The sequence below is a fragment of the Lissotriton helveticus genome, chromosome 6 (assembly GCF_964261635.1).
Source record: "Lissotriton helveticus chromosome 6, aLisHel1.1, whole genome shotgun sequence".
In the NCBI taxonomy this organism is placed as follows: Eukaryota; Metazoa; Chordata; class Amphibia; order Caudata; family Salamandridae; genus Lissotriton; species Lissotriton helveticus.
The window spans coordinates 386,314,051-386,341,431 of record NC_136067.1 but is presented as its reverse complement, the minus strand read 5'-3'; the positions used below and the strand labels follow the sequence as shown (position 1 = coordinate 386,341,431).

Sequence of the window (27,381 nt, the reverse complement as noted above, 5' to 3'; positions counted from 1 at the left end):
TTTTGTATTTGGAAACCTATGATTGACTCTGTCAATCAGGCCCTATTAGCTTATACTATACAGCACCAGATGAAGATATTCTACAGGAGGACTTTTGGGGGAAACATTTAGAGAATTGAAGAAAGCAGCAGTTGTGAACAAAAACACATACATGGAGCCATGTATAAACTATAACTTGTGGCTATAAGACCTCATGAAAAGACTAGCAATAATGTCCGCTGTTAAGATCATAAAAAGAAGGATGTTTAAGACTATGATCCAAATTCCTTCCTATAAGCTTTACCTGATGTAGAAGTACACTACTTCATTCTTCATCCACACATAGACAATACCCTAGAACTATGATTCTTCCTTTATGCCAGTCATGATTAGTTTATATTCTGAAGGCAAGATGTAAGTTGATGGAGTGAGATTTCTGTACACAAAGAAGAGACGGTTCACGAGTTGCATTGCACACCTCTATCCCATATCCAAGAGCAAGATACCCTTGGCAGAGTAAAAGAAACTTTTATAAAAAATAGAATGATTTTTTATTCTATATTCATCACATGTATATGAGACTAAGAATATATAGCTTGATTTTAAATAACAATCCAAATAGTGAAGTACTTGTGCAGATTACTAATCAATTTATAACCATCAGAGCTTCTAGACCTTATGGAAAATATATATGTATGGTAAACCAAGAAGGTTGGGTACTTACTGTTATGTTATAGGTTGATCACAGTCAATGCTAGCCAATATTTTAATCTGCATTAAAAAAAATAGTACTGACAACACCCCTTGCAATACTGAGCTTTCGCTCCTTAATATTTCTAAGAAACCGATTCACAAATAACCTAGAATTAAGGGCAAGGTTGGAGGTACATGAGATTCCCCTGCTACCAGTGTTTCACTTTAATATTTCATATTAAAACTAACATAACTAGTGCCACATTTGATTCTAGCTAAATTCTTCAATGATCAGATTTCTAACTTTCATCAAGATAACGGATTTCCATTGGAATTCACGGACAGTGGAGTCTACAGTGCATTTGAACTGTAATATGTTTGTACCAAGAAACACTGGACTAATAATTGTTAATTTGTGTATTAAGAATGTGTTAATGTTGTACATATTCTCCTAATTTTATTAACTAAATTAGCTACCTAAATATTTTAAGGTGTTTGTGGAAGTCTTGTGATGTAAAGAAGATTTTGATGGAATATTATGATAACAAATGTGGATGCAAAGCCTGTAAAAATAGTGTTTTTAAATTTCTTTATTGTAAGTACAAAATCACTCATAGAAAAATAAAATTGATGTGAGAAAAGGAACATTGTTGCTAGAGGGCATAGATGATGTGTTAACTGAGAGAATTGTGATATAAACAATTTTTGTAAATGAAAAAGGAGGAATCTTTCAGTGACAATCATCTCAGTCCTGGAGTTCCCTTCAATACCAATGACCTACCACACCATTTTGTACAAAAATATGCAACCGTATTTAGTGTTATTCAAGAGATCAACCTCAATTTATCTTTTTACTTTATTCTTAATGGCTATATTCTCTTCAATACATTTTTGCCAGTGTCAATTGTATTTTGTATCACCTTTCAGGGAGTATTTCTTATAACTTAGGCTCTTTACTTTAATATCCAACATAAGATCCCATTACGAGTTGCACAGAGAGGTATCCCTCAAGTTTTTCTAGTGTTTCCATGCCCAAAATTATTGGTTACTCAAACTTTGGACCCAATTATTATGGACCCAGGGACAGTGGACTGGGAGCATCTGTGTAGCTGCATGGGATGCAGGCACCTCCTGTGCCTGGCCCTGCATGCTTCGGCATGGGGGAGCAGAAGAAGGTCCCTCAGCTGGAGAAAAATAATCCTTCCCACAAGCTTCTCTCTACTGCTCTTTAAAGCTCCACTGCAAAAGCAAAATTCCACATAACATTTACCAGCGCTCCAAACAAGTTGTACATTTTTGCAGATATAGGGCTGATATTTCTTCCGGAAGGAGAAAACCTTCGGAAATGGATCCTGTATTACCAGGTTCACATTGTGCTCCATTCTGGGGAAATAATTGTTAATCCATGTTATCTCATGGAGATATATTTTGCCTATTATCGTTAATTCCAGCCCTGATTTCTCCATGATGACATAACGGGGAACTTGTAATATGGCCCCAAGTCTCTTACACAATCTGTTCAGAGCACAATGATGAGTACACTATTCCATAAATATTAACACGATTCAGTCAACCCCCAAGAATGCCTCAACCTCTGCAATACGATACCATTGACCCACTTGATATATTATTGGCTAGAATGCTGGTATTGTCTTGATACAGCACATATTAAGTTGCAGTACAAACTCAGAAACACTTCTTGCATACTCTCTTTTACACAAATTAAATGTTCACTATTGGGGATGTAAACTTAAATGTTAGCAGTTGCCATAATAGTTTTTTTCTGTAAACTATTGGAACGTTTGTAATAGTAACTGTGTGAGATTCACACAAATCTGCTGCATTTTTCATTGTCTCGCTGCTTAAATCTTGAACCTAGCAGGGTGCCGGAGAACAGGTTATTACACTAAATGTACCTTTACATTGCCTGCACGTATCAAGTTGCTTAAGCAAGTACAGTATATGCATGGGAACATAAAGTAGGTTAATGTTTAAACATTGAAAGTATAACATACAATTGTCAAATCCTATTCAACATAACTATTTTTCAACAAGTATGTTAAGACTGATGTAAACAGCTTCACATTCTCATTTCAGATTGGGAATACTTCGCAGGTTTCACTTGAATGTTTGTGTACTTGAAAAACGGCATCAGCCACTGTTGACCCAACTAAATGAATTAGGTTATGAAAAATCAGGGTTGATGTAGCATTATCTGATCAAGCAAGGTAGATTTACTGGGAAATATATCAGTATAATGTCACTGTGGTGATAGTGTAGAAGAGCTATAGCTTCTTTGTTTATGCTTATACTGCTGATATTTTGTTAAAGTTATAAAGAAAAGTCTCAAGCGTGTCAAAAGTAATATGAAATCAGAGAGCTGTGCTATTCTGACCTCGAAGGTCATCATTAAATAAATAATTACAAAAACCTCTACAACACGTTTTAGTGCATCCTTCAATTAAGTTTAAAAATACGAACACAGAATCACACGTTTGGTTTTGCTTAAAATATAAAGAATGCAACAAGCTAAAAAATACATTTTTCCACAGCGTAACAAACAAATGAGCCCTTCCTTTAGAGACTGACCACTTTTTCATAATTTATGGGTGACAAAACTGTAAAATAAACCCAGAGATATGTTTTTAAGTAGGTGACAGTGTGTGCTGGGGGATAAGAAGAAGAACAGAAGAGAAACAGGACAATATGGGTTAAGGCTGTGAGCAAAGGCACCAAATGGAAGCTAAGCCCTCAATCACCACAAACTCTCAAATATAGTAAATCACACAACCCAGATGATCTCACTCCCCCCAAGTCCAAAAGGGGGTAAACAGAGGAACAGCCTAAACTATTAACAAAGAACATTCTGGAGCTAGATGGGCAGGGGAATAGCAAAAAAGTTCATACCCTTTAGAGTGCCACATTGTTAAACTACACCTTGGGATTCACAAAGGGCTCAAATTAATATTCTGTTTGCCTACCACATAAACCTTTGAAACATTATCTGATAATATGGCATTTGCGTCTGTGAGTGTAAGTCTGTTTTTGCCTGTCTTACATAACATGTGTTGATACTTTGGAATGCCAAGAATTATGAGTGGCGTACTTAGCCAAAAGGTATTTAAGTAGCCAATAACCACATTCATTTTTAAAGTAAATGTGATAGTTTACCACCTGCTGGTTCAGATATTGTTTTTTCAAAATTATCACCAGGAGAGAAAAGGGTAGTGGAGACACCCAAGAAAGGTTTAGTATAACATTATATTTTATTTGGTTACAAATATTTTCACCAACATAACAAACTTCTTTTATTCTATATTGGTGAATATATATGTACCCAAAAAGATGATGCTCTGCGTTTTGTATATAGGTTTAAAATCTAACATGGGCAATATAAATATCACTCAGGCACGGATGCAGCATTCATTCTTACAGGATGAAGCAGTAATAGCACTGCAGGACTCCACTGTGGCTACACTAACACTTCTTCCACAAAAGCAGTATAGTACACGTGACACTGCCGTGCCCACTGGCGCATATGTTGTAGTAGCACTTTCCTTATGTCCGAATATAAGCAAGTGATGCACTTCTATATAACAGTCATGGTTATGAATATCTATTTTTTGTAGCGTAATGTCATTCGCGTCTAAAGAGGACACCATCATATGCTAGTACTGTAAAAGCTAGCTAGTTTTGCCAAGAAACGGATATGGTGCAATATAAAGACCCTAAAAAGCAACACTTTATTTTCAAGAATTACTATGTTATGCTTTTTTTGACTGGACAAAGCCATTAAAACTGATCTCCAGAACAGTGTATTTTAACGTTCAGTGTATCACTGCATGTGCCTTTAACATGGAGACCAAGTTCTTATAATTTATATTCAAAGGTTTCAACTTACCCTAACACGTTCTAACTTTCTAACGTTCTAACTTTTTATTACCATTAGTGTGTAAACAATGTCTCCCAACAAAAACAAGCTCAGATAACATGTACCGGTATATCTTTTTCTAAAAATTTATAAAACGGAGTAAGAAAGAACAGTAAAAGAAAAACAGGACAATGTAAGTGGTACATGTACAGGAGCAATGGAAACATTCAACATGATGTTTTCTTTTTTGCAGATCATCACCTTGTGGTTAACTGGCAAGCAACCAACAAGATGTTAAGCATTTCATTACCAGCTTCATTTAACTATTCAATATACCTGGTTCTCTTTAAATGTGACACTGAGAAGATTATAAAGCAAAAGTGTCAAACCCGATAACGGTCAAATTTATGACCGTCCAGTTTATTATGAGGCCCTCTGAGAATATTCAGAGAAGAGAAACAAGATGCGACTAGCAATCCCCATAGGAGCTGTTCATAAACATGGCATCTATCTTGATTTGGAAATATTTCCAATTGTGTTTAAGGAAAGATACACCAAGCAAGAAAGAATAAATCAATTTTCTTCTTTATATCAATACATAAATTGAACAGTTTCAAACAACTGTAGAAGTATAATTTTCACCATTAATTAAGAAACAAATTGTGTAAAAGTTAGAAACATTTTTGTATTTCTGGTAAATATACTGATAATTGCATTTCACTGGTGAAGAGGTAAAAGCAATCTGATTTCTTAACAGATGGAATAGGAAACCATTCTGCATATCCCGGAGAATCTCTTGTTATGATTAACAGAAACTTGCATGATTCCAAACTGGGCACAACATTTACTTACTCAATGTGGCATCAGCAAATGTAGTTATTCAAAGGTAGAGAGACTCAAAAACATAACTATTTGGATTGGAATGAGGCCGAGAGCACTGGAGACATAAAACTGTCAAGTCTGCTATGTAGAAAGGAGGCTCCTTGATCCCTCTTCCTTTATGATAGACCTCTAATTTGTTGTTGTCTACACATGGGCTTAATTAAATGGGTCATGGACCTTGCAGCCAATTAGTGTGGAAAACCCCTACTCTACAACCTCACATTTCATCATCTTGTCATAATGCATTAAAACCAACAGGATTCTGCTGCAATTTCATGATCTCGAACTGTAAATAAAAAGTTGTTGACGAAATCGATCAGTCTAACAATATATGTCTGTTGTGTTTTCAATACAAAACAAGTATTTAAACAGTATTGTTTCAGTAGGTAGAGGGTTTCAGGTAAGGCATCCATCACTTCATCATTTGACATATCTTTTTCAACTTACTCTGTGCCTAAGAATACACAATGTACATTCGGCAATGGCACAAAATTAGAGCGCCATCAGGAAACAAGCTGCCAGCCCTGAATGCCCCTTCAAAATATAAGAAATATTTTTATAAGGCGTAACCCACAGGGGTAAAGTATGGATGGAACTAGTTAGCTTTCTTTCCACCAAAACCGCAGTGCAGAATATTCTTTTCTGTTTCAGTTTGATCACACAAATACAAACCCTTTCTGGAGGCGCTATAAATGGGATTTAAAAACATACAAAATATATTTAGGTTGGCTGTTCAAATCATTGCTGTTCTGTTTTGTGTCTGAAAACAATTTCTTGTCTCTGATTACAGTTGTTATTTGTTGTTGGAAAACTGTTCTGTTCTGAAAGACTTGTTTCTCCATCCAGATCTTTTTTCCACGGCGTTTGGAGGTTTTCTGTTTTAGGTAGGTGATTTTGCTTTGAGTGTGATGGCAGCAATAATAATATGAGGATGCAGGCGATGTGCAGACAGTAATACCAGGTGCTAAAAAAAAAAAGAAACATTATTTGGCCTTCAGAAAATCAATCAAATCGATCAGATTCCTACTGGAGCCAAAACATGCAACCAAGTTTAAATAACCCCAGATTAACCTGCAATATGCCGCTAACATCTTGTTATGCTATTCAACAGGCGAAAATCCACATTTTTGGAGTGTTCAGTTTGGGTTATGTGGATTCACTTCATAAACCTAGAAATAGCATACCTAAACCCCCAGATGACGCACAAGGAAGGGAGGAAGACACATTTATCGCTCAGGGGATGATGAATTTTATCTGCATGGTCCATACAATGACCAGATATGCTATCCCTGACCCACTCTCCTCCCGTGCCCAGGGATCAGTAAATAGAACAGATGCCAAATCCCAAATTTGCCAGGTACCTACTCTTCACAGAGGCCATAAAATATCAACAAAGACCCCTCCCCAAGCAATGACAATGGATTAAACACTGGAGATTATTCTGAACAAACTCTCATCCATAAAAGCCAGCATAGGCGCAGGGGATGAAAATATGACAAAGATGCTGAATGAAGTCATGCTCCTTAAGAATGATATTACATCCTTTAAAGCATGCTTCATGGCAAATGAGAACAAGGTGTCCTCCGTCGGGCATAAGCTTGCGGAATTTATATATTGAGAGCTGCATCAAAGAAACAAGCAGAAAGAAATTCTGGATCTAGAAGATGGGAATTGTTTTGGGTGGGGGCAACATGAATCTTTGCATCCTTAGACCACCAACAGGAAATTAGCTTCAAAAGCAAAAGATTCCTGGCCCTCTGAGAGACAAAAAAAATGGGACGTACACTATGGTCTTCTCAATCCAACCATAATAATTCTTACAGTCAAAGGGAAAACTAGAGAGTTTAAAGAACCAGAAGACTATGGGGCAGATTACGGCTTTGGCGCAGTTGCACTGGCTCTCCACCACCGGAATGGGAACTGCAAAAATGACCCAGCACGGCACAGCATGAAAGGTGACGTCTATGCTGTGCTGTAACTAGGGGTGCAAGCATACACGGGGCACACGTTGTGCACCCCTGAATGCATCCCCATGGTGTGGGGGGCATGGGAGCCCTGAAGAGCCCCCTTTGTTTCTCCACTGGCAGCCTCTTCATGGCAGGGAGCCCGCCATGAAAGTGCATACCATAAGGAGTTTTTTTTACAGAATTTTAAAGTTACACTAACCCCAGCAATTCACAAATAGATAACGTAGTCGGAGGGAGGGCGGGGGAGGGGAGATAGGGTGGGGAGGACGAAGCCATGCCTAATCGGTGCATCTTTTGGACCAATCCCTAAAGGACACATTTTCTACTCAACTTTCATGTCAACGGGGACAGTAGCAAACCCGGTATTATTGGATGTATTTCCAACAGGACATCCCAGCCCTTGGCCTCCTTAAGCTGTGCAAGAATGGACTCCCATTAAGAGGTCAGGGAGTGGCAGGACCACACAATATGGAGAAAGTTCACAGCTGGTGCCCCACTACGCGCACAGCTATCCGAAAGTGTACCATAAATAGCATGCAGTGTCTGTAGGGTGAGATAGGTTTGATGTATGATATTGTACTGTAGTAATTTGAAGCATGCATTAGAGTTGACTTTTCAGACTCCCTTGCGGACCTTCACCTACTCCCTGGCTGACAGGGGTTCCCCCAAAAGAGTGTCACATTTGGGTTGGATACTGCATTCCACCTGTCTTCTCAAAGGGCCCGATAAAGATAGGATATAAGACAACGGCCCTGGGTCTTCCTTAGTAGGACCATGAGAGTGTTGGACTGCATCGGTTCCTCAGGAAAGGACGGCCACACCTCCCTAGCCATACTGGATAATTTCATGTATTGTAAATATTGTCCAGGTCCCAGTGAAAAAGGAATCGGCGCTTCCTCCTGTGTTATAAAGCACAGTTCAACATAGAGATCCCGCATACAAATAAAGCCCCCATCTCTCTATTGTCGCATTGACAAAGTCAGCTACACTCAGAACGGCTTGATCACCCACAAAGGCATATCCGGCACTTACGGAGCTCGCCGGATAACCCATTTGACAACACTCTCCCATCTGACTGCTACCTGTCGTATGATATAGGAAAACAATGAGGAATCACGAAGACCCAACATCAGAAGGGCAGGTAAGGACCATCCCCATGAGTGCCCTGTAGGAGCAGTTTCTCTCAGTTTTCGGCCTTATCAAGCCAATGGACCTCATTTTGCAGTTGAGCCGCCACGTAACCTCTAGACCTCCCTTGTCCCACGACTCTGCAAAGTAGTCAATTTAACTCTTCTGCACTTGGGGCCCCATAAAAAGTCCACTATGAGACTAATGTGCGAAAATAATGTTTGGGAATCGCGTAAAAAGTAATCTGAAAGGCTTAAAGACAATGCAACAATATTATCATTTACAACTGCAATCTTGCCCATAAGTGATAAGGGCAGTTCCTTCCAGAATCTAATCACGGTGCTTATCCCCTCCATTACTATACTAGTATTAAGAGAAATATATGTCGGGCCATATGGGCTAGACAAACTCTTAAGTAACGGATGTCAGATGTCACCCACGGAATCCCAACCGTTTGCAGCTCGTCCACCGGCACCTCAACCAATCTCCCCACGGGGAAACAGCTTAGATTAATTAGTACGTAGGTCCGAGGCATCCCCGAACATCTGCATAAGATTCAATATGATGGTGCCAAATAGGACGTTCGCCGGAGATAGATCAAGGCGTCAACCACAAAGCGAAACCACATGGTTGGTGTCTACCAAGGATATACCGCATGGGCAGAGCGCAGGGCGTAAGGTCTCGGCTAACGGCTCCATGGCAACAGCGAACAAGAGTGGCAACAGGGGACATCCTTGACGGATGCCCCTTGAAAGGCAAAATGGCACGGAGACCATTCCTCCCAAGCATACCCTAACATAGGGCGCAGAATAGAGGAGAGGGACCAATCGGATAAAGGAAGGGCCTAGCCCTATTTTTCAGAGCACCTGCCACAAATAGGACCAATTAAATGAGTTTAACACCTGCTCTATATCAAGGAGCACCAGAGCAAATTCATCAGTTAAAAACTGTGGGGCATGCCAAATATGAGTCAAGCAATGGATATTATAAACCGTATTCTGCCTTGAGATAAATCCTGACTGGTCCAAATGGATAAGACAGGGCAAGAGGGCAAGAAGACGCACCACAAGCACACTACTGATAATCTTCATGTCCATATTAAGGAGTAATATTGGTCTATATGAGGAAGCAAATATAGGATGTCTGCTCGGTTTGGGTATTAGGACAAGCAAAGCCTCTTGCATAGAGGCCGGTAAGGAACCAGTATCCAGCGCTCTGTTGTAAACCTCCAATCAGCCACAGTGTCAGCGAACTTATGATAGAATTCTGCCAGTAAGCCATCACTACCAGGGGTTTTTACAGAGTTTGGTGGCGGACTGCCAAAATGATCTCTTCCTTAGTAACTTGGGGCGCCCAGGGTCTCGACTGTCTCCAGATCAAGGCCCAGAAAGATCCGCAACTGCTAGAAACTATTGTATCTTGTCTGGTCAGGGAGCACGCGTTCCGGGTACCTTACTAAGTTGACCCCAGAACACGTTGTTGATCGTGTACTGCTTATGCAGCCCCCACACACTCTTGTATGACTGCAAGAATCCCCAGAGGAAGACTCTAGAAAGTTGCACAACGAGGCGACATCAACATTAGATACGGTTACAAAACAATGGGTGTCAAGAGGAGAGACAGAAGCACTAGACTAGCAAGATCCCTCCTGAAAGACTAGCTATGGTCATGAGAAAATTATGGAGCTGCCAAGTAGACCTGTGAATCAAAGCAGCTTAAGACAGATTTGTGAAAACATTTATGGAAACTGGATTAATGGTTTGTTTATAACGGATATGTGTGGAAAGTACTGGGTTGCAGATTGATATACATAGTTAGTGAGAAGTGATGTAACTCACATAGTTGAGGAACGTAGAGGAAAACACACAATACTTTATCCTGTTAAAAATTAGGCCCTAGAAGATGTACATACTCTACTTAATAGTAGGGCCCAAATGAGAGGCTATGGTGATGTACGGAGACCTCTCCTGATACCCCTCTTCACACACTAGGATGCAATGTTAAATTGTGGATGGGTCAGTGACCTGACTTTGTACCATAACGGACTACAGCTCATAGTCCCACAGCTCTAGAGGAGACAACAGTAGGATATTGATTTACGTTTCCCAATACATTGAGACATTGACCCAACGTACTTCATTTCAACGGACAAGGCAAACTTCTTTGTAAAGTACAGGAGGAAGCCTCCTTGCTAAGGAGCTCGAATAAGTTGTAAATAGCCTACCACCAAATCCAGATACACAAATAAATAAACTAACCACATCGAGCATTCAGATTTCACACATGTCGAAATAGAATCGGAGACGACCTTGAGGTGATTAGGTCAGGGAGGAATAGAAAGAACATGCTGACAATTAAAATAAAACCAGTTGATGAGATCACAGAGCGTTAACGATTCTAACGCGCTTCCTAAAAAGGAAAAAGACCCTGACTTTATAAATTCCAAAATGCCTGATACAACCCTGCTGTAGGAAACCCACCTCTCCCATAAAGAATGTGTGGTTGGGGGCAGAGAGAGTAGGTGTACCATGCTAGCATACAACACCACCCAGAGCTGGAACGGCCAATATGGGTGAAATACCAGAAAAGTGGAGTTGCAATACTGTAAGAAGGGACTCTTAGTTAGTTCTAGAAAACTTGGTCTGAACACCAGGGTCACTATGTCTTAAGAAAAATCTCTCAACCAGACCAACTATGGTGAGAGGATCAGTATACAGTCCCATAGCAAATAAAAGTAGCACTCTTAACAAGCTTTTCAGATATTTGTTCCCGTTGAAAAGGACAGAAAAATGTACACAAGGAGAGTAGAACCTGGTCCAACACCCAGATCTTGATAAGTCTGAGTGCCCTGAACTATGGGATGATAGATAATTATTAGAAGACTTGTTGAATCATCACAGTTTGCAAATCCCTTGGAGACATCTTGCACACATAGCATGTTCTTGCAACTGGACTTCCTCGTCTTAGTATAGTCCCTGAGATTGATCTTTGAAACAGCTACTGTCCATCATAACATTTCAGATTATTACAGATTATTACACTGTGAGCACAGAAACAAATCTAGATTTATTTGCCCTTCCTTGAAGCTCCTGTTGGATGAACACTTGCGCTTTTCTTAGAACTAATTTGCAGGAAAATGTGAACTTAGCCACGTTAGCACAAACATTATGGGCGGAAAGGAAACCTTTTATATGAGTACATATGGTGAGGGATGCAGCCATTCTAAAGAGGAAATCTAAGACTACACAGACACAATTGGAGATCAAAGTTATTAGATTAACTAAACTTAACTCTAATACTCCCTCACAAGAAACACCTAGGCTATTGAGCAAAATAACAAATACAACCTCAGCATGCTAAACACAACCAAAGCATAGTATCAATTATGCTATATGAAAAAGAAACACTATGAACAGGGTGAGAAAGCAGGCAAACTATTATTTCTGTAACTTAAACACGAAGACTCCAAACATAGGAACTCAACGATAAGAAGCAATGGGGGAGTATTGCTCACAAACCCGACAGACTTTGTAAACACTTACACCTCCTCTTATGAGGGGCTTGGGATCTCTCTGCAGTAGAGTCAGAATGTATGGCAGGACTGCCCCTACCCTCGTGAGAGACTGAGCGTTTCCTCTACAGGGATATATATCAGACAAGACGAAATCGGTAAGGCCATGGAGGAAAAGCCCCAAGGACAGATGGTCTCTACTAGAGCTGTGTAAAATAAACATACGATGTTGCTACCCTCACTAGTAAGAAATATTTAAGAAAATAATCGAAGACAGAGAAAAGGGAAAATACCATGGCATGAAGATCAATAATTTCACAACCAGAGAAAGCTCACTTTAGCTGTTCAAGTTCAAAGCCCATTTCATTATTAAACCTGCATTGGCTAAAACCAATAGGTCTCAGCAAAGCAAGTGTTATTGGCTTTGTCATTGTTATAGTTTTTAAGCTAGGTATATTAGGGTATTTCAAAACTTTTTGTGTTTTGAGCATTATGAAACCTGCCAAATAAATATAAAGCTATGCAACCGTTTGGGTCATCTAAGATGTAACTCTCGATAACATCTTTGAAAAAAGCTTTCCTCTCATTCTGTCAGAGGGCTATGATCTTACATACTACAGATAATGATGACCTTGGGTAAACATTTGTAACGCGATCTTTCTTTAAAGCGTGCCAAACAAAGTTGTCTAAGCTTAGGGAAAAGCGTGCTGCTGAAATACTTATATTTAAGTTACCCAGAGAATATGCTGAACTTCTTTCTAGCTTCTGTATTTACCCCTACTTCGAGTCAGGAGAAAATAATGAGGCCATTTTTTAAATCACGTAAACTGAAGCTTACGAGGAGGAAGGGGCAATGCTATTCTTTAAGCTGGCGTATCACACATTCTCATTTTTGCCCACAAGATGGCACTATGGGCTCAACTATCTCCAGAATAAGCACTAAGAAAATATGTTCTGAGTAAGTAAAATACAGAATTGGAATTTTTCATTTAACCGTTGGAAAGGAGCACTATAAATGAATAATGTAAATGAATTTATATAAGGATAACTACCGATGATGGGTTTAATAAATTCAGTGTTGTAAAACAAGTGAGAAGAAAATGTACCTTATGTCTTCTAAAATGTCCTATATGTATCTCCTGCACAGATTAAGCAGCGTTCCGATGTGAGGACGATCTTGTTGGGGTTGAGATGAGACGAGTGGGAGGGGTAAAAAGGCAACAGGAGTCAGAGGACGGGGTGAGTGAAAGCACAAGCACTTGTGTGGAGTGCTCAAACACAAAGAAAAAAGTAGCATCTTAAATGAGAGGAGTGGACGGACACAAGTACTTGGTCCATGCTCTGATGGAGGGGTAAACACAAGAAGAGGCATGACGCATGCATGCCGTTGACAAATAGGGACAAATGATATGAGAGCAACGATGGAGGGCGCAAAGGTTGAGCCAATGAGTGTGCTGTAGCCCACAGATTGAAAACAACATGTCTCTTCAAACGCTGTTTCGAAAAGACCTAAAAAGGACATGAAAATACTAGCCAAAATCCTGGCTACTGTTCTCTGTACTGTAGGTTCCTATCTCATCCGTCCATCGCAAGTACATTATGTTCCTAACTGCTCCTATACAGCACATCTAAAAACTCATTCTGTGGCAGACCAGAGATGATAATTATGAAATTACTGAAGTATTAGATGCCAAGAAAATTTTTGACAAGGTGGATTGGGGATATATTTTTAGGGTGCTCGCAAGAATGGGAATAGGGGACGGTTTCATTGAGAATGTGAAGTGGCTGTACACAAACATTCTGGAAATAGGGACATGTAACTGGTATACATTCCCCTCTTTGCAATGCTCCAGGATACCAGGCAGGGTTGCGTAAAATCCCCCCTTTTGTTTAGCTCCGCATTAGCAGTAGCTATCCATCAAAATAAGTTAATAAAAGAAATAAATACAGCGGTGGGACAGTAAAAAGCGCATTCTACGCAGATTACATCCTAGTCAAACTGCTTAACTATAAATACCTTTATGCAAGCATTTATATCCCAGATCTTATCTTATTGTATGAATTGGGATACGTGCGAGCATTGGGGTTAGCCAGAGTGACTTGGAGGTGGTGAGAGAAAATATAAAAACACTTCTGGCCAGGGTATCCCAAGACATATCTAAATGGTCCAGATTACAACATGCTTTATGGGGAAAAATATAGGTGTTTAAAAAGAATAAGGCACTATGTTTTAACCCGTTGAGTGCCATAGACGTAATGGTTTTGTCCTTTGCTGCGGGTTTCCTGTGCAGAGGACGTAACCATTACCTCAAGGAATCCACCCAGAGGGGAAGCACTTTCGCTCCGCCCGTGGGCTGCTAATTAAGGCCCCCCCCCACCTGGGAGGGATGGCAGCGGAAGCTCTTAAATATGGTGCACAATGTTTTGGGGAGCGGCCCCTTGGCCAAGGGTCGTTCCGCTTGAGGGGATATATATTTGGCCATTTCTGCTCCCCCTTGGTGGCTGATAGGCCATATTTTTATGTCTATTTGCCCCCATCAGGGGCAGAAGCCACTAGCCAGCACGGAATTAATGAATTGGCGATATTGGGGAGCAGCCCCTTTGGCAAGGGTCGCTCCCCTTTATAAGGCCATTTATTTAGGCCATTTTTGCATCCCTTGGAGGAAGTTCAGCCATATAGTTTTAGACTCATCTTCCCCCAAGGGGGCAGAAGCCATTAGGGATTTTTTCTTACATGAACAATGTTGTTAAGGGTCGCTTCCTGTGAGGGGCTATATATTTTGTTTGTTTCTGCCTCTCTAGGGGCATATCGGCCATATTTCTTTAGGCCCACCTGCCCCAAAGGGGGGGGGGGGGGGACACTAGGCACCAGGGAAAGTTTCTGTGCACCTGAACTGGAGTTCAGCTGACGGTCTGCGTGTACTTGGTTGTGTAGGATAGCACTTGGCTGGCAGTGTGTGTGAATTAACACCTGGCTGGCAGTGTGCGTGAAGTGACACTTGGCTGGCAGTGTGCGTGGACTGGATAATGTTAACCGCTTTATGTTTTGTCATCATTTGTAATCATAATGTTTTATTTCTCCTTTTTATTTTGGTGCAAAGCTTTTGATTCCTTTGATGTGACTCGTGCTTGCGGTTTCGGCCCTGGTAGATATGCAGTTTGTGTAGTTGCAAGTGTTTGGGAAGAAAACGTTTCTTCATACTGTTTACTCCAAATGAGTATCAAAGACCTGTACGAATGTTTTTTGGGAAATTCTGTAATAATAAAAGCATATTTAACTTTTGTTTGAATGTGTGTGAAATGTTCCTTGTATTTGTGCATAATGCGTATTGTGTTGTCTTGCGTGTAATTCTGTTTTATTTTTTCTTTCTACTGGGATATCATTGGTGCTTGCTGTGTCTGTGCAGAGTAGGTGCCGGTGAGTCTAGCTGCCTCTGGCCAGTGAGTGGTATTTACGGTGCATAAGTCTTTGTGTTCTTTGTTTTGATTGACTTTTCCATGCAACTGCTATATACCAGTAGTTTTACTTTTTTGTTTGATCAAGCCACACTTTGTTTATTACTTATTTTACATAGTGTTCGCTACTGTTGACTTGTTTGTCAAGTTACTTGTTTAAGTAAGGCTTAAGGCGAGGAGAAGAATGACCGCTCAGCAGCTTGCTGGAATGCTTTTTGAGTCTTCATCTGACAATGATTATGAGACTGACTCTGCATTTGAGGCAGAGGAGGAAGGACAGGATTCTAACAGTGAATCTTCTGTCCGAGAGGAATCTTCTAATGATGAAGTCACTCTCACTGTGGATGAAATGCCGCTTTTAGAGGAAGACCCAGATGTGCCAAAAGAGCAGCAAGAGGCATATGGATTGCAGCCTCGGGATGCAAGGCTTCCCATTGGAAGTGACGGACTCTGGATTGCCCCAAACATGATGCTGCCGGTGTTACCTGCCTTTAGTGGTGTTGCAGGGTGTGGAGTAGATACTAAAACATTTTGCCTATAAATGTTTTTCAGTTGTTTGTAGACTGTATTTTTGTATGAGATTGTTGAGCAAACTTATTTGTACGCTGAACAGTATTTGAGGGACAAGAATGCAAGATTTAAGCCCCACTCTGGAGCTACCCAGTGGACTCTCACAAATCTGGATGACCTGAAGAAGTTCTTGGGTTTCACTTTTTTGATGGGTCTGATAAGGAAGGCGTCACTGTCTTCATATTGGTCTACTAGTCCCTTGATGCAATGGCTATATTTCCTGCAACCATGAGTGATAATCGGTATTTGCTTCTGCTTCGGATGCTGCATTTTGTGGATAATACTTTAGCATTGCCACGAAATCACCCTGATTGTGACTGTTTTTTTAAGGTTAAGCCTGTCCTTGATCACTTCTCAGGGAAAGAAATAGACGTGGATGAGTCTTTAGTCCTTAGTCCTGTCCAAGGGTTGATTGTTTTTTAGGCTGGACATTCCTAGCAAGAGGGCACGCTATGGAACTAAGATTTATATGCTGTGTGACAGTAGGTCTGGATAGGTCTCTAATGTCAGTATTGACACCCCTGGTTGTCCATTCACTTTTGGAGTTACTGAAAAAATTGTTTTTGAACTTGGTAGAGGACTTTTCAACAGAGGCCACCATTTAGGCGTAGATAACTTCTACTCTGGTGTGCAATTGTTCAGGGAATTGTTCAAAGTGGACACTATTGCTTGTGGCATAATCTGCTGTAACAGTAAAAGTTAATCAAAAGAGCTTGTTTGTAACCAAAATCGAGAAGGGACCGTGCAGTGCCTTGCATAGCGATGCACTTCTAGCTGTGAACTTTTCTGACAAGAGAGAGGTCTATATGCAGACTACCATCCATTTTTTTTTAACAATCTTTATTGAGTTTTTCCATGGCAGCATAAACTTACAGTGTGTCAAAGCCCGTTGCCTAATATTCGCAACCCGGTAACTATTATAAACTTTTAATTTTAAAACTGCAGAGGATACAAAATATGGCGGCTAAGCTGGCCCTAACGCGTCCTCGATCTGCCTCTTCCACTGGAGCACTGGCTGATCTTCATTGGTTACCTGTCCAGCAGAGAATAATGTTCAAGGCAGCTTGTCTTGTTTTTAAGGCACTGCATGGACAGGGGCCAATACCGATCCAAAAACTTTTCTCTTGGTACTGCGCCATTAGACCATTAAGATCTTCCTCTGCGTTCTTAGTGACGGTTCCAAGGATAAATAGAGTGAGGATGGGTGGCCGGGCGTTTGGCTTCACGGCCGCTACACTTTGGAACTCACTCCCGTTGACACTGAGGAGCAGACAGGATTTCCCCTCCTTTAAAAAGGACCTGAAAACGTTCTTGTTCCCAAGGAAAATGTAATGACAGATCGGTTGTAAAACACGGACGCAGTCTCAGCGCCAGGATACCCTTTGGGTGGCAGTCGCGCTTAAACAAGTAAATAAATACATACAAATACAAATTGCTAGCATAGAGTGCAGTGTTGTACAATCTGAAGTCTACGTTACATATCGGTATTCCGCCTTTGCAGTGACAGAGAGAATGAAGAAACATACATAGATCAAAGAAACAGTCCTTGCTACGTAATATCGTCCATGCAGACTACCATCCATGACGAAAGAACTTCACTTGTGACTGTTTGGGGTCAGGTTGCCGAAATGCGCAAACCTGTGTGCATTTTAGACTACAATAAACACATTAGTGGAGTGGATAGTGTAGATCAGAGGTTGGAGCCTTACACTGCAGTTCATAGGCGTACATTTGGTATAAGAAGTTGGCTATCCATTAATTGCATTTAGCAACCTTCAATGCTTCTGTTGTATTCAAGGATTATTCTCCAAGGTCACAGATGACATTTGTTAAGTCTCAGCAGTCTCTGATAGGCAGCCTTGTTGTAGTGGAACAGGCAGGAGTTCCTAGAGAAGCAATGGTGGAGGATGTGGCTAGATCAAAAGATCGCCACTTTCCTGATCACATTCCTCCCACAGTCAAAAAATGTAGAGTCTGTACCTGAAGAGGTATCCAGAAGGAGAGTCGTATGTACTGCCCCGATAGTCCTTCTACACCTGGGCTGTGTGGGTCTATAGGTTTTAAATTGCACCACACGCAACTGAGTTTTTGGGTGCAACCGTGAGTGTAACAGTAAACTTACTGAGATGTATAATTTTATATTTTTTGTTCAGGTTGGCATTAGTGTGATGTATTTAGTAAGAGCTGTTGTGCTTGTATTTACAGTTTCGTATCTACTTCCAATTGGTTTGTGTTTTCTTTTTGATATAAAAAAAATGTGATGGCGGGGTGCGTAGACTGGTGCTTGGCTGGCAACGCGAGTGGACTTTTGCCTGGCTGGTGGTTTGTGCGGACTGGTGCTTGGCTGGTGTGTGCATTGACTGGAGCTTGGCTGGTGGTGGGCGTGGACTGGCGCTTGGCTGGTGGTGTGTGAGTAGTGACTTGCTGCAGGTCACTAGCCAAAAGCCAGTACACTCACACTGTCAACCACCATCCGGTGTGATTGCTGTGTCAGTCATGTGGGCATATGACAGTGATGGGCCCTTGAATGGAGCGGTCTATTGATGTGAGTGTTATAATGTGCTGGGCCCGTGGAAGGCGGTGTGAATGGTCTTGTGTGTGTTACGTATGAAAGGTGTTTGAATGGCCTGTAACAAAGTTTGTGTCTTGCAGTGGCTTTACAGCTCACAAGCTGTGAGTCATTGGTTCAGGTTTACGACCTTTCAGTTATTAACAGTGCATTTATTTTTGTGAAATCTTTTGTTAATAAAATATAAATTTTGAACATTTCACTCACCCTTGAGCCAAATCCAACCAGCATGTGTGTACTTGAGGAATAGATGGATGGGCAGTAATACTTGTCTTCTCTGTCTTTTTCTGTCAAGGTGTCATTGTCTCTATGGAAAATCTACCAATTCAAGATATTTTTGGAAATTAAAAACCTAGGGGAGTACAGGGTGGTGTGCCTCTCGTGGATTCCAACAAGTCTTCTTACCCACAATGCCCTACTAACCTCAAAATGTGACTAAGGACACATTTTCCCTGCATTACTGGGCCATATTCCTCCAGAATCAGAAAAAACCCACAAATGTTCTACCACCCAGTGCTCCCCCAGGTCACCTGATAAAAATGGAGGCTCACTTGTGTGGGTGGGCCAAGTGCCTGCGACAGAGAAAGGCCCAAACCTTATTGTGGAAACATTCAAATTATCTAGCACAAAATTACCTGGTTTTGCAAGAGGGGCAGCTAAGTTTTTGGTCCCGGGCTCGGCAACCATATAGGGAAACATACCAAAATCTGACATTTCTGAAAGCTATACACCTGGGGGAGTCCAGGGATGTGTGGCTTGTGTGGATCACCCACATTTTTTTTACCCAGAATCCCCTGTAAACCTCAAATTTAGCTAAATAAAAATCACATTTGTCTCACATTTCTGTGTGGGATCACTGGGCAGGCACACATTTTCTACCACCCAACATTCCCCTCGGTGTCTGAAGTAAAATGATACCTCACTTGTGTGGGTGGGACAAGTGCCTGTGACAGGGGAGGGCTAAAAATGCGTAAAGATTAAGGGGATATCAAAGCGAGTTGATAAGCATAATTTCTTTTTATTGGTTTTTAGGCTGACTTTACTTTGGGAACTGTGGTTGGTTGCCTTCCTTAGCAGCCCCACCTCTCCCTAGACAGACAAATTAATCTTCAGACAATGGTAGGAAAACCTTCTTTTATTCCCAATTATCCCTTCCTATTTGGGAGTGTAGATATGCATGTGAATAATACTGGATAGTAACAAGCAAGTCTGGCTACAGTGTAAGAGTGTCCAGGGCTCTTTTAAACAAAAAAACAAAAAACTTAGCTGCTTCTTTTTCAGGCCTTCTTCTGTGTGCCTGGATTTTCCCATCATCGCTGGGACACCCCTCAAAGTAAAAGGCATAAGTATATTTGGCCAGATTTGTTTGTATCTAAAGGGAATGGCTAGTGCTCCCTTTGTCACACATGTGCTATTCATGTGTGTGATTCCTTAGTGAGCAGTGTTTGTGCTTATTTGGTTCAGCCCGCATTCCCGCCCACCAACTTTTAAAAGAGAAGAACTGCGCTTTCTGCAATTGCCTGAAACCACGACCCTCCTGGGCCGTGGTGTGGGGATTCCCAGCGTTTGATTTCCTGATTGAAGCACTGAACTCACTTGCGTTACTCATCAAGCTGTCCTTCCATCCTGTGGGCTCGGCATCCTCCGGTTTTGTCGGCTTTTGAGACGGGGCAGGGGATCGGGTCTTCTCCTCCAGTCTTTCTCTTCCTCCCATAGTCCTTCCTTCAGGGGGCATCAGGCTCCTCTCCCTCTCCGTTTTGGCTCTCTCCTGTGGCATTCTTGCTTCAAGCTGAGATTTCAGTCATCGGCGTTGCGCCCTTATCCTGGACTCCGCCCCTTAAATTCCAGGACTCCGGTTGCGGTCTTCCGGAGTGTGAGGAAGGACTCACTGGCGTAACTCCTTGGGCAGATCCGCCCCCTCAGATGTCGGTGCCCCACTCGAATCAATCCGCGCAGGAAACGGACAAAATCCATGGCGCTATTCTGTCTCTCCGCAGAGAGCTGTCGGCGTGATCCCGGAAGCCGGAGAAAGTTACTCCGGAAGTCTTTGCCATCAGCCAATGAAAGGAGGGGACGTCAAGAAGGAAGGCGGTCATTCCGGTGGAGCGGAAATCGGAGGAAGGAAACAACCTGAAGAGGACGCGGAGCCGACCGAAGGAGACCCGAGGACTGGAGACATTGCAAAGGAAGAAGAAGTGAAGCCGACTGAAGGAGAACTAAGGAGTGGCAAAACCACGACAGAAGAAGACGCGGGACCAGACGAACGTTTGCACGAGGAGTGGTGGAATCCTCCTGAAGACGCGAATGAGCGGCCGCAACTCTGGAGAGTTGCAGCAGAGCCGGTGAGTGACAGCCTCACAAGGGGAACAGAGGGGGGAACACGGGAGGTGGGTAAGGTAGTAGGGGTTCCTTGAAGAGAGTACATTGTGGTTTTCTGTTACCTGTTTGATGGAGAGGTTTGTACAAGGACACCAAGTCTAGGTAGAAAAGTGTACAGAATCGGTATTTTCTAACTGTGGGCCCTAAAGGACAAGTTGTTACAATGTGGCCTCATTAGCAAAAAGCGTGTCAATTTCTTCAGTTGTACCATTTTTTTGATTTAAAGAGAAACAGACCATTAAAGTAAAACCCCTCACTCCTGTTCCCAAACCCTAGACACTTATTAAAAGTCTTTCCCCTTCACAACTATACCCTGAGGAAACCCAGAGATAAGCACTTTTGAGGTGTGGTGACGGGTCAACCTGACATAAATCATTTAAATACTGGTGTGCTGACAGCTCCTTCTTTTCCTCTCTTATGAGTCTCCGGGAGACACCTTTGACCCAGAAGAAGAAGAACAGGAAAAATCACCTTCTTCATCTTCATCCGGCTCACCGAAGTCACCTACTAAAGAAGAACCGAGAGAACAAGGACTTGAAGCACAAACCCCTGCCCAAACCCTTGTTACTTCTGATAATAAAAAGCTATCATTTGGAAAATATCTCCTGCCTCCTCGCCTGTATATCAAACCCGTGCTCCCACACGGAGTACTTAGGATTCACTAGAAAAGGATATGAACATCCTGTGTGGAAAGATGTGACGGCCATATTGAAGGTATCGGTACCTGCGTCAGGATCCGTGCCTGACTGATTACAGGCATCTAAACAAGTTCGGTATCATTTCTTTCTAAACCAAGGGGACTCGTGCCTCCTTATTCTTTTAGACCCATAATCTGCCTTCGACACTGTGAACCATGATAGCCTCCTAAAAATTCTAATTGAGAGAATAGGGCTGAAGTGCACTGTCCTTAACTAGTTTTAGAAGTGTATGGGAAATCAGAGCAAATGGATTAAAACTTCCTCTCTAACCCTGTGTCTTATTCATTAAGGTGTCCCTCAGGGACCTGTCCTCGCTCACGCTTTTCAATCTATACATTGGGCCATTTAAAAGCTCTGGGGTTTCATTTAATTTCAACGTAAATGAGTCATCTTTAAATGAGAATACTCTACCCAAAAGTTGAAAAACATGTGAGCATGCACTTGAGGATACCCAAACATGGGTGTTACATTACCATCTGAAACTTGACCCAGTAAAAACTACCTTTCTCCTGATATCCCCACTTAACACTATGACCCGAAATCAAACCTGGTCCAACTCATTCTTGATTGTTTATTACAACCCCATAGTTGTGGAGTTGCATAGTCACTTCGGTATTAATGAACAAAAACCTCAATCTTCAAGCTCACATCAGTAATTTGGCAAAAGGTGCACACTTTAAACTCAGTCTCCTAAGTAGAATCAAACCTCTCATTTCTGACAAAGATTATAAAGTAATTTTTCAATGAGGGACTCGACTACGGAAACACACTTTTAGGTGAAGTCCTGAACATACACCTCAGCTCCCCTTACAAACTCACTTAATTTCGCTCCAAGGCTCACCATGGCCACCCACAAATCACAGACTCTTATCTCACTAAAGTGGATACCCAATACAGCAGGAAACACCTTTTAGCTTGCCTGCATCACACACAATGCTGTATTTTTAGGAACTCTAAACTATCTTGCCCGAAAACGGACGATCACTGGTGGTTAACTTAACCTTAGAAGCAGACACTCTTGAATCCCTAAGATGTAAGAAAACAAAAACAGTAATGCAATATTTCCCTGGAAGGACGCTAAGGGTTTGGACATCTATCCACCTAAATAAGAATAATCTCGTCCAATATCACTTTTAAAAGTGAACTGAATAACAATGGTTTTCAACATTTCCAAATGTAAACCGATCCGACATAATTTCAACATTGACAATATTTGATTTTTTGGGGTATTTTTCATACCTGTACATTTGTAGACTAGTGTAGTGCAATTAATTACCTGTATCCTTTATGAAAATGTTACTATGTGAAGTACTGTGCCACCAACTGGGTCCTGTTTCCAGTATATTATTTAAAAAAAGAAATCAAACAAATCGGGGCCATTTCCACGTCATTCACTTTGGCAGATTTTCTACCAGGTTCCTCTTTACATGTTTGTAGTACTGGTACAGTAATATATCTATTTCAAATTTTGAACGAGAGTACAATAGTGACTTTTTCTAGCTCTGGATTGGTGCTTCACAGTTGAATGTTAGCTAGAATCAGTGCCAAACGAGATGGGTTGTGCAAAAGCAGGGCCTATGCTTACAACTGTAAGAAGGTTACTCGTTCCCTAATACAATTTATAAGACAATATAATGGATTGTTACACTTACCTATAAAACTTTAGAGATAGTTTCACTGATAGTAGTACAAATGGCCCAACTGTGTAACTTATTGCTATCTGAGTCGCCACCCACGTTAGGACATCGTAGAATAATTTAATATTGGGAGACTTCAAAAAGAAATGTCGAATGTTATTTCTTATCTGAAATAAAAGATCAGAAAAGGGCATCTTCAAACTTGCAAATTGCAAATCAGTATTTCAGTTTTTATAAATTAATGTGCTATGACATTCAATTAATTCAACTTTAACTCCTGTAATAGGGACAGCCATACAACAGAACCCACATTAGTGATTCTGAATTGCTTCTAAAATACTGAGTATCTCTTGATCCACTGAATTGCCAAATGGGTCCTGTACATATGAAAAATATCTGATAATTATAGAAATACTACCATGATTTTAAAGAAAGCTGTGACAGTATATCCTGCTAAAACATATGTAAGATTTACCATTTTCTTCACCAGCAAGGCTTGCCAATTTCATGTTTGGCAAACGGCAAATATACCATCACCAGTAAACCACTCAACCCCTGCCATGTGATGCCAAGCTGTGGAGCCAATTCTGCCCAAAAAAAATTTGCATCAACATTCAGCACAGATTGGTTGATCTGACGCCATGTCCGGAGGAGTTTACTCCAAACGCAGCCACAAAAAAGGGTGATGGACCTTTCGCCAAAAATTAATAATAGTGCTGTACAGCATGCTGGATACAAGGCTCTGACAATGTTCCACCTGCTTAAGACACATTTAAAGTGCTCACACATACTGACGGAAAATAACCTAGCACACAAGGGTGTTAGTGGAGTTTGTTTTGACCTCCCCATGGCTCCTCCAAAGGTAGATTCAGCCACTTTCGGGAAGAATTCCAATTCACCTTCAACAAGAACTTAAATGATAGTAGCTTTAGCGTCCCCGTATTCGCCCCGGAGTAAAACCACTGTAATGACAGGCAAATTAAACCATATACACACTATAAATAAAGCCAACTTCACTTATTGCCAACCAGTTTAATGATTCAATTACTTACCAGTAATCTTCATTACTCTGAATACCCTTTTTCTTGAGCCAATAATTTCAATATGAAGTGTCTACCCTCTATGATATGCCCAGATGTGGGTCCTGTGCTCGCTGCACCACTAGATTTAAGCTAGCCTGGCTGATGAGAGGTGATACACAGAAACCGGCCCTAGGATGCTTGTTTCCAGTCCAGGGACGACCTGGCTTGGCAGTTCGGGCTGGACTGTTCCCATGAGGCACATGGTCAAGACTGATTTGCATATGGCTATGTCTGGACTGGGGTGGCGTGGTGAGCAAAATAACGATGGATAAAACCCAGATCTGTGACTGGGGGTGAGTGTTTGAAAAGTTTCATCATTTTATTTTGTGATGTTGCGGTGTTTACCCTCTCCTCAGGTACCATGTGACCTTGCTGGCCCAATGGAAAGAATATAAAAACCAACACCCCTCCTCTACCTCCGTGGCCCTCTCAACGATATAGTAATAAAAGCGGCCTAAACCTCTACATTTTCTGTATATTGCAAAGCTCAGAGAAAATGGGAATCCAGGTTGTGCAGCAGGGAATCAGGATGGAGGGTCGTAAGTATTGGTACGAGAAAAAGGGAATTCGTGTGTAATGAAGATGACTGGTAAGTAACCGAATCATTACCCCCTCAGCCCATTTTCTCGTACCACTACTTACTATATAAGGATACAGCAGAGCACTCCAACTGCAACCTGCTTCCCAACAAAAAAGATACAGCCTCCCAAATAATGCATACAAATACTTTTATTGTAAACATAGGAGATCAAGAATTCAGAGGATAGTAGCTTCTAAGACTCTGGAACCAGAATCCATAGACTGCATATTTTCGAAATCCAACCTGTAGCGGTAAACAAAAGTAGATGGAGTAGTCTGAAGCACACAAGCATCTGCCCCAAGCAGTCTTTCATTGAGCAGATCTACCCTGTACTCCACTGGGTAGCAAAGTATCCTGTGAATTATAAGCAACATAAATAAGTGTCTTAAGCCATATAATTAAAGTCTACGCAGACGTTTTTTGTCCATGACGAAAAACACCAAAATTAATTAACAGATTATCACACTGTTTATAGCTCTCGTTTTCTGGAGCTATAAATCCTCAATTCTTAACACATCCAATGTAGGTAAGGCCTCTTCCTCAGGAGTAGTGGGAGCAGGAACAAGAGAGGGCACATTTATTTCCTGGCGCTGAGGAAATGAAGACATAACCTTTCAACAAAAACCTGGTCCCAACTTATGAACCAACCTGTTCAAAAAGATTTTTAGATGAGGGAGTTTAATAGATAAAGAACGTAACTCCTCTAGCCTCCGAACTGATGTCATGACAAGGTAAAAAACAAACCTTCAAAGATAGATGTCTCAAATAGGTCTCTTGCAAAGGTTCATGGAAATGAGATTGCAATGCCTTTTGTACTAAAGGAAGATCCCAGGAGAGAGAGGTTGATCTAAAAGTTGACCTTATTAAAGACAACCCTTCAATGGTCTTGAACCTAAAGCATCCATCTCTGTAACACACCAAGGTGCCCTAACCTAACCGTCCTGATTGCTGCCCACTGAACTCTAAAGGGAGAGACGGCTAAACCCTTGTCAAATCCCTCCAGCAGGAACTGAAGGATCCATCTTGATTCACAGATAGTAGGGTCCAAAGACCTTCCCGAACACCACTTAGGGAAATAACTCAAATTATGACCATAAGCCCTTCTTGTGGATACTCTTCTGGACTGCTGAATAGCACAGGCAGCTGAGAGGAAAATACAACTTCCTCAAAACCCTTCTTTCAACAACCATACTGCCAGCTTCATTCTCCTGAATGGATCTAGGGGAAGAAGAGAGGACTGGGGAGGGTACTGGTCTACTGACAGTATCCATTTCGGATCTATTCACATCCTCTAACAAAATGGAGCTATCAAAATGAGTTTCACTTTCTCCTTCTGAACCTGGCTAGGAGCCTGGGAACTGGAAGGAAAACAAACAGCAGAACAAGAGGCCAGGGGGAAGTTAGGGCATCTACCCCCCATCCCCCAAACAATCTTATTTCTGAAACCTTGACACCCAGGTGACATGGACAGGCCCCAGGGAATAGGGACTTTGGGGGCAAAATCGGCCCGGGGAGGGGGCCGCGCGAACAATTTGGCTTTCGCCTGGGAATGCTTTACATGGTTTCCGAATTTCTCATGGGAGTGTTCCCCTGGTTCATTAAAAAATGACAGGACATGATGTTACATTAGGAAGTAGACTTAACGAAGGCACCGTTATTTAGCATGACAGTTACATTTGGAAGGCAGAAGCACGTCCCAGGTCTTTACATTAACCCTCGTTGAGATATCTTCATCCATGCCATTCTTGAAAGACCTTTGATAGGCTCTTTCTAAATATTTTTCCTTATACAGGGTGCTTTTCTATAATCTTCTGTAATCTTCATTTTAAGATTCATTCAGATTGTCAAAGATTTTTTTTTCTGCCCTTTGTGGCTTTTTCTTCCTCACTTGTACCCTCTTAAGGACATACTAGACACCTTACACATGTATACTACGTTCCAAGTGTCACCTGGCTCCTGGGATGAGACACCCTATCGTTAGGCAATCAAAAAGGAAACTTGAGACTTACAGCATCTAACCTTTGACCCATGGCTAAAGAATTCTTCATAATGGTTTCCTAGTCAGCCGTAAGAGAACCTCTAAATACCTAGAGACAAAATAGAGAAATACTTGTTTGAAAAGTATCCCTGATGTCTTACAAACTTCCATTCTATGAGGCTGCGATCTCTAATGTCGATCAAGAAGGAGAGTGGAGACATCCTATGAGAGGTGGGAGGGGTTCCTACCCTTGACATTATGAAGCTGGAGTCCAAAGAGTGCTGCTATGTCTGCCGGGAACGATAGTTGCCTAATCCCCATCTCTTCATAGGACTCAAGCTGGCACCAAGGAGGGTCTGATACCATAGGGATGAGAGAAACAGCCCAGGCAAGAAAATGCT

At 41.5% G+C, this 27,381-nt stretch overlaps 1 protein-coding gene across 1 annotated transcript in view; it reads right to left on the bottom strand.

Annotated features, from left to right (window-relative positions):
* Positions 1-5,109: 5,109 nt before the first annotated feature.
* MBOAT2 (membrane bound glycerophospholipid O-acyltransferase 2) overlaps positions 5,110-27,381 on the bottom strand; it is a 907,083-nt gene continuing 884,811 nt past the window's right edge. The window contains exons 12-13 of the mRNA XM_078647832.1: positions 23,356-23,507; positions 5,110-6,389 (exon numbers count right to left, since the gene is read on the bottom strand). Of these exons, the coding sequence (XP_078503958.1) occupies positions 6,164-6,389; positions 23,356-23,507 (378 nt within the window). The 3' untranslated portion in view covers positions 5,110-6,163. The remainder of the gene's footprint in view (positions 6,390-23,355; positions 23,508-27,381) is intronic.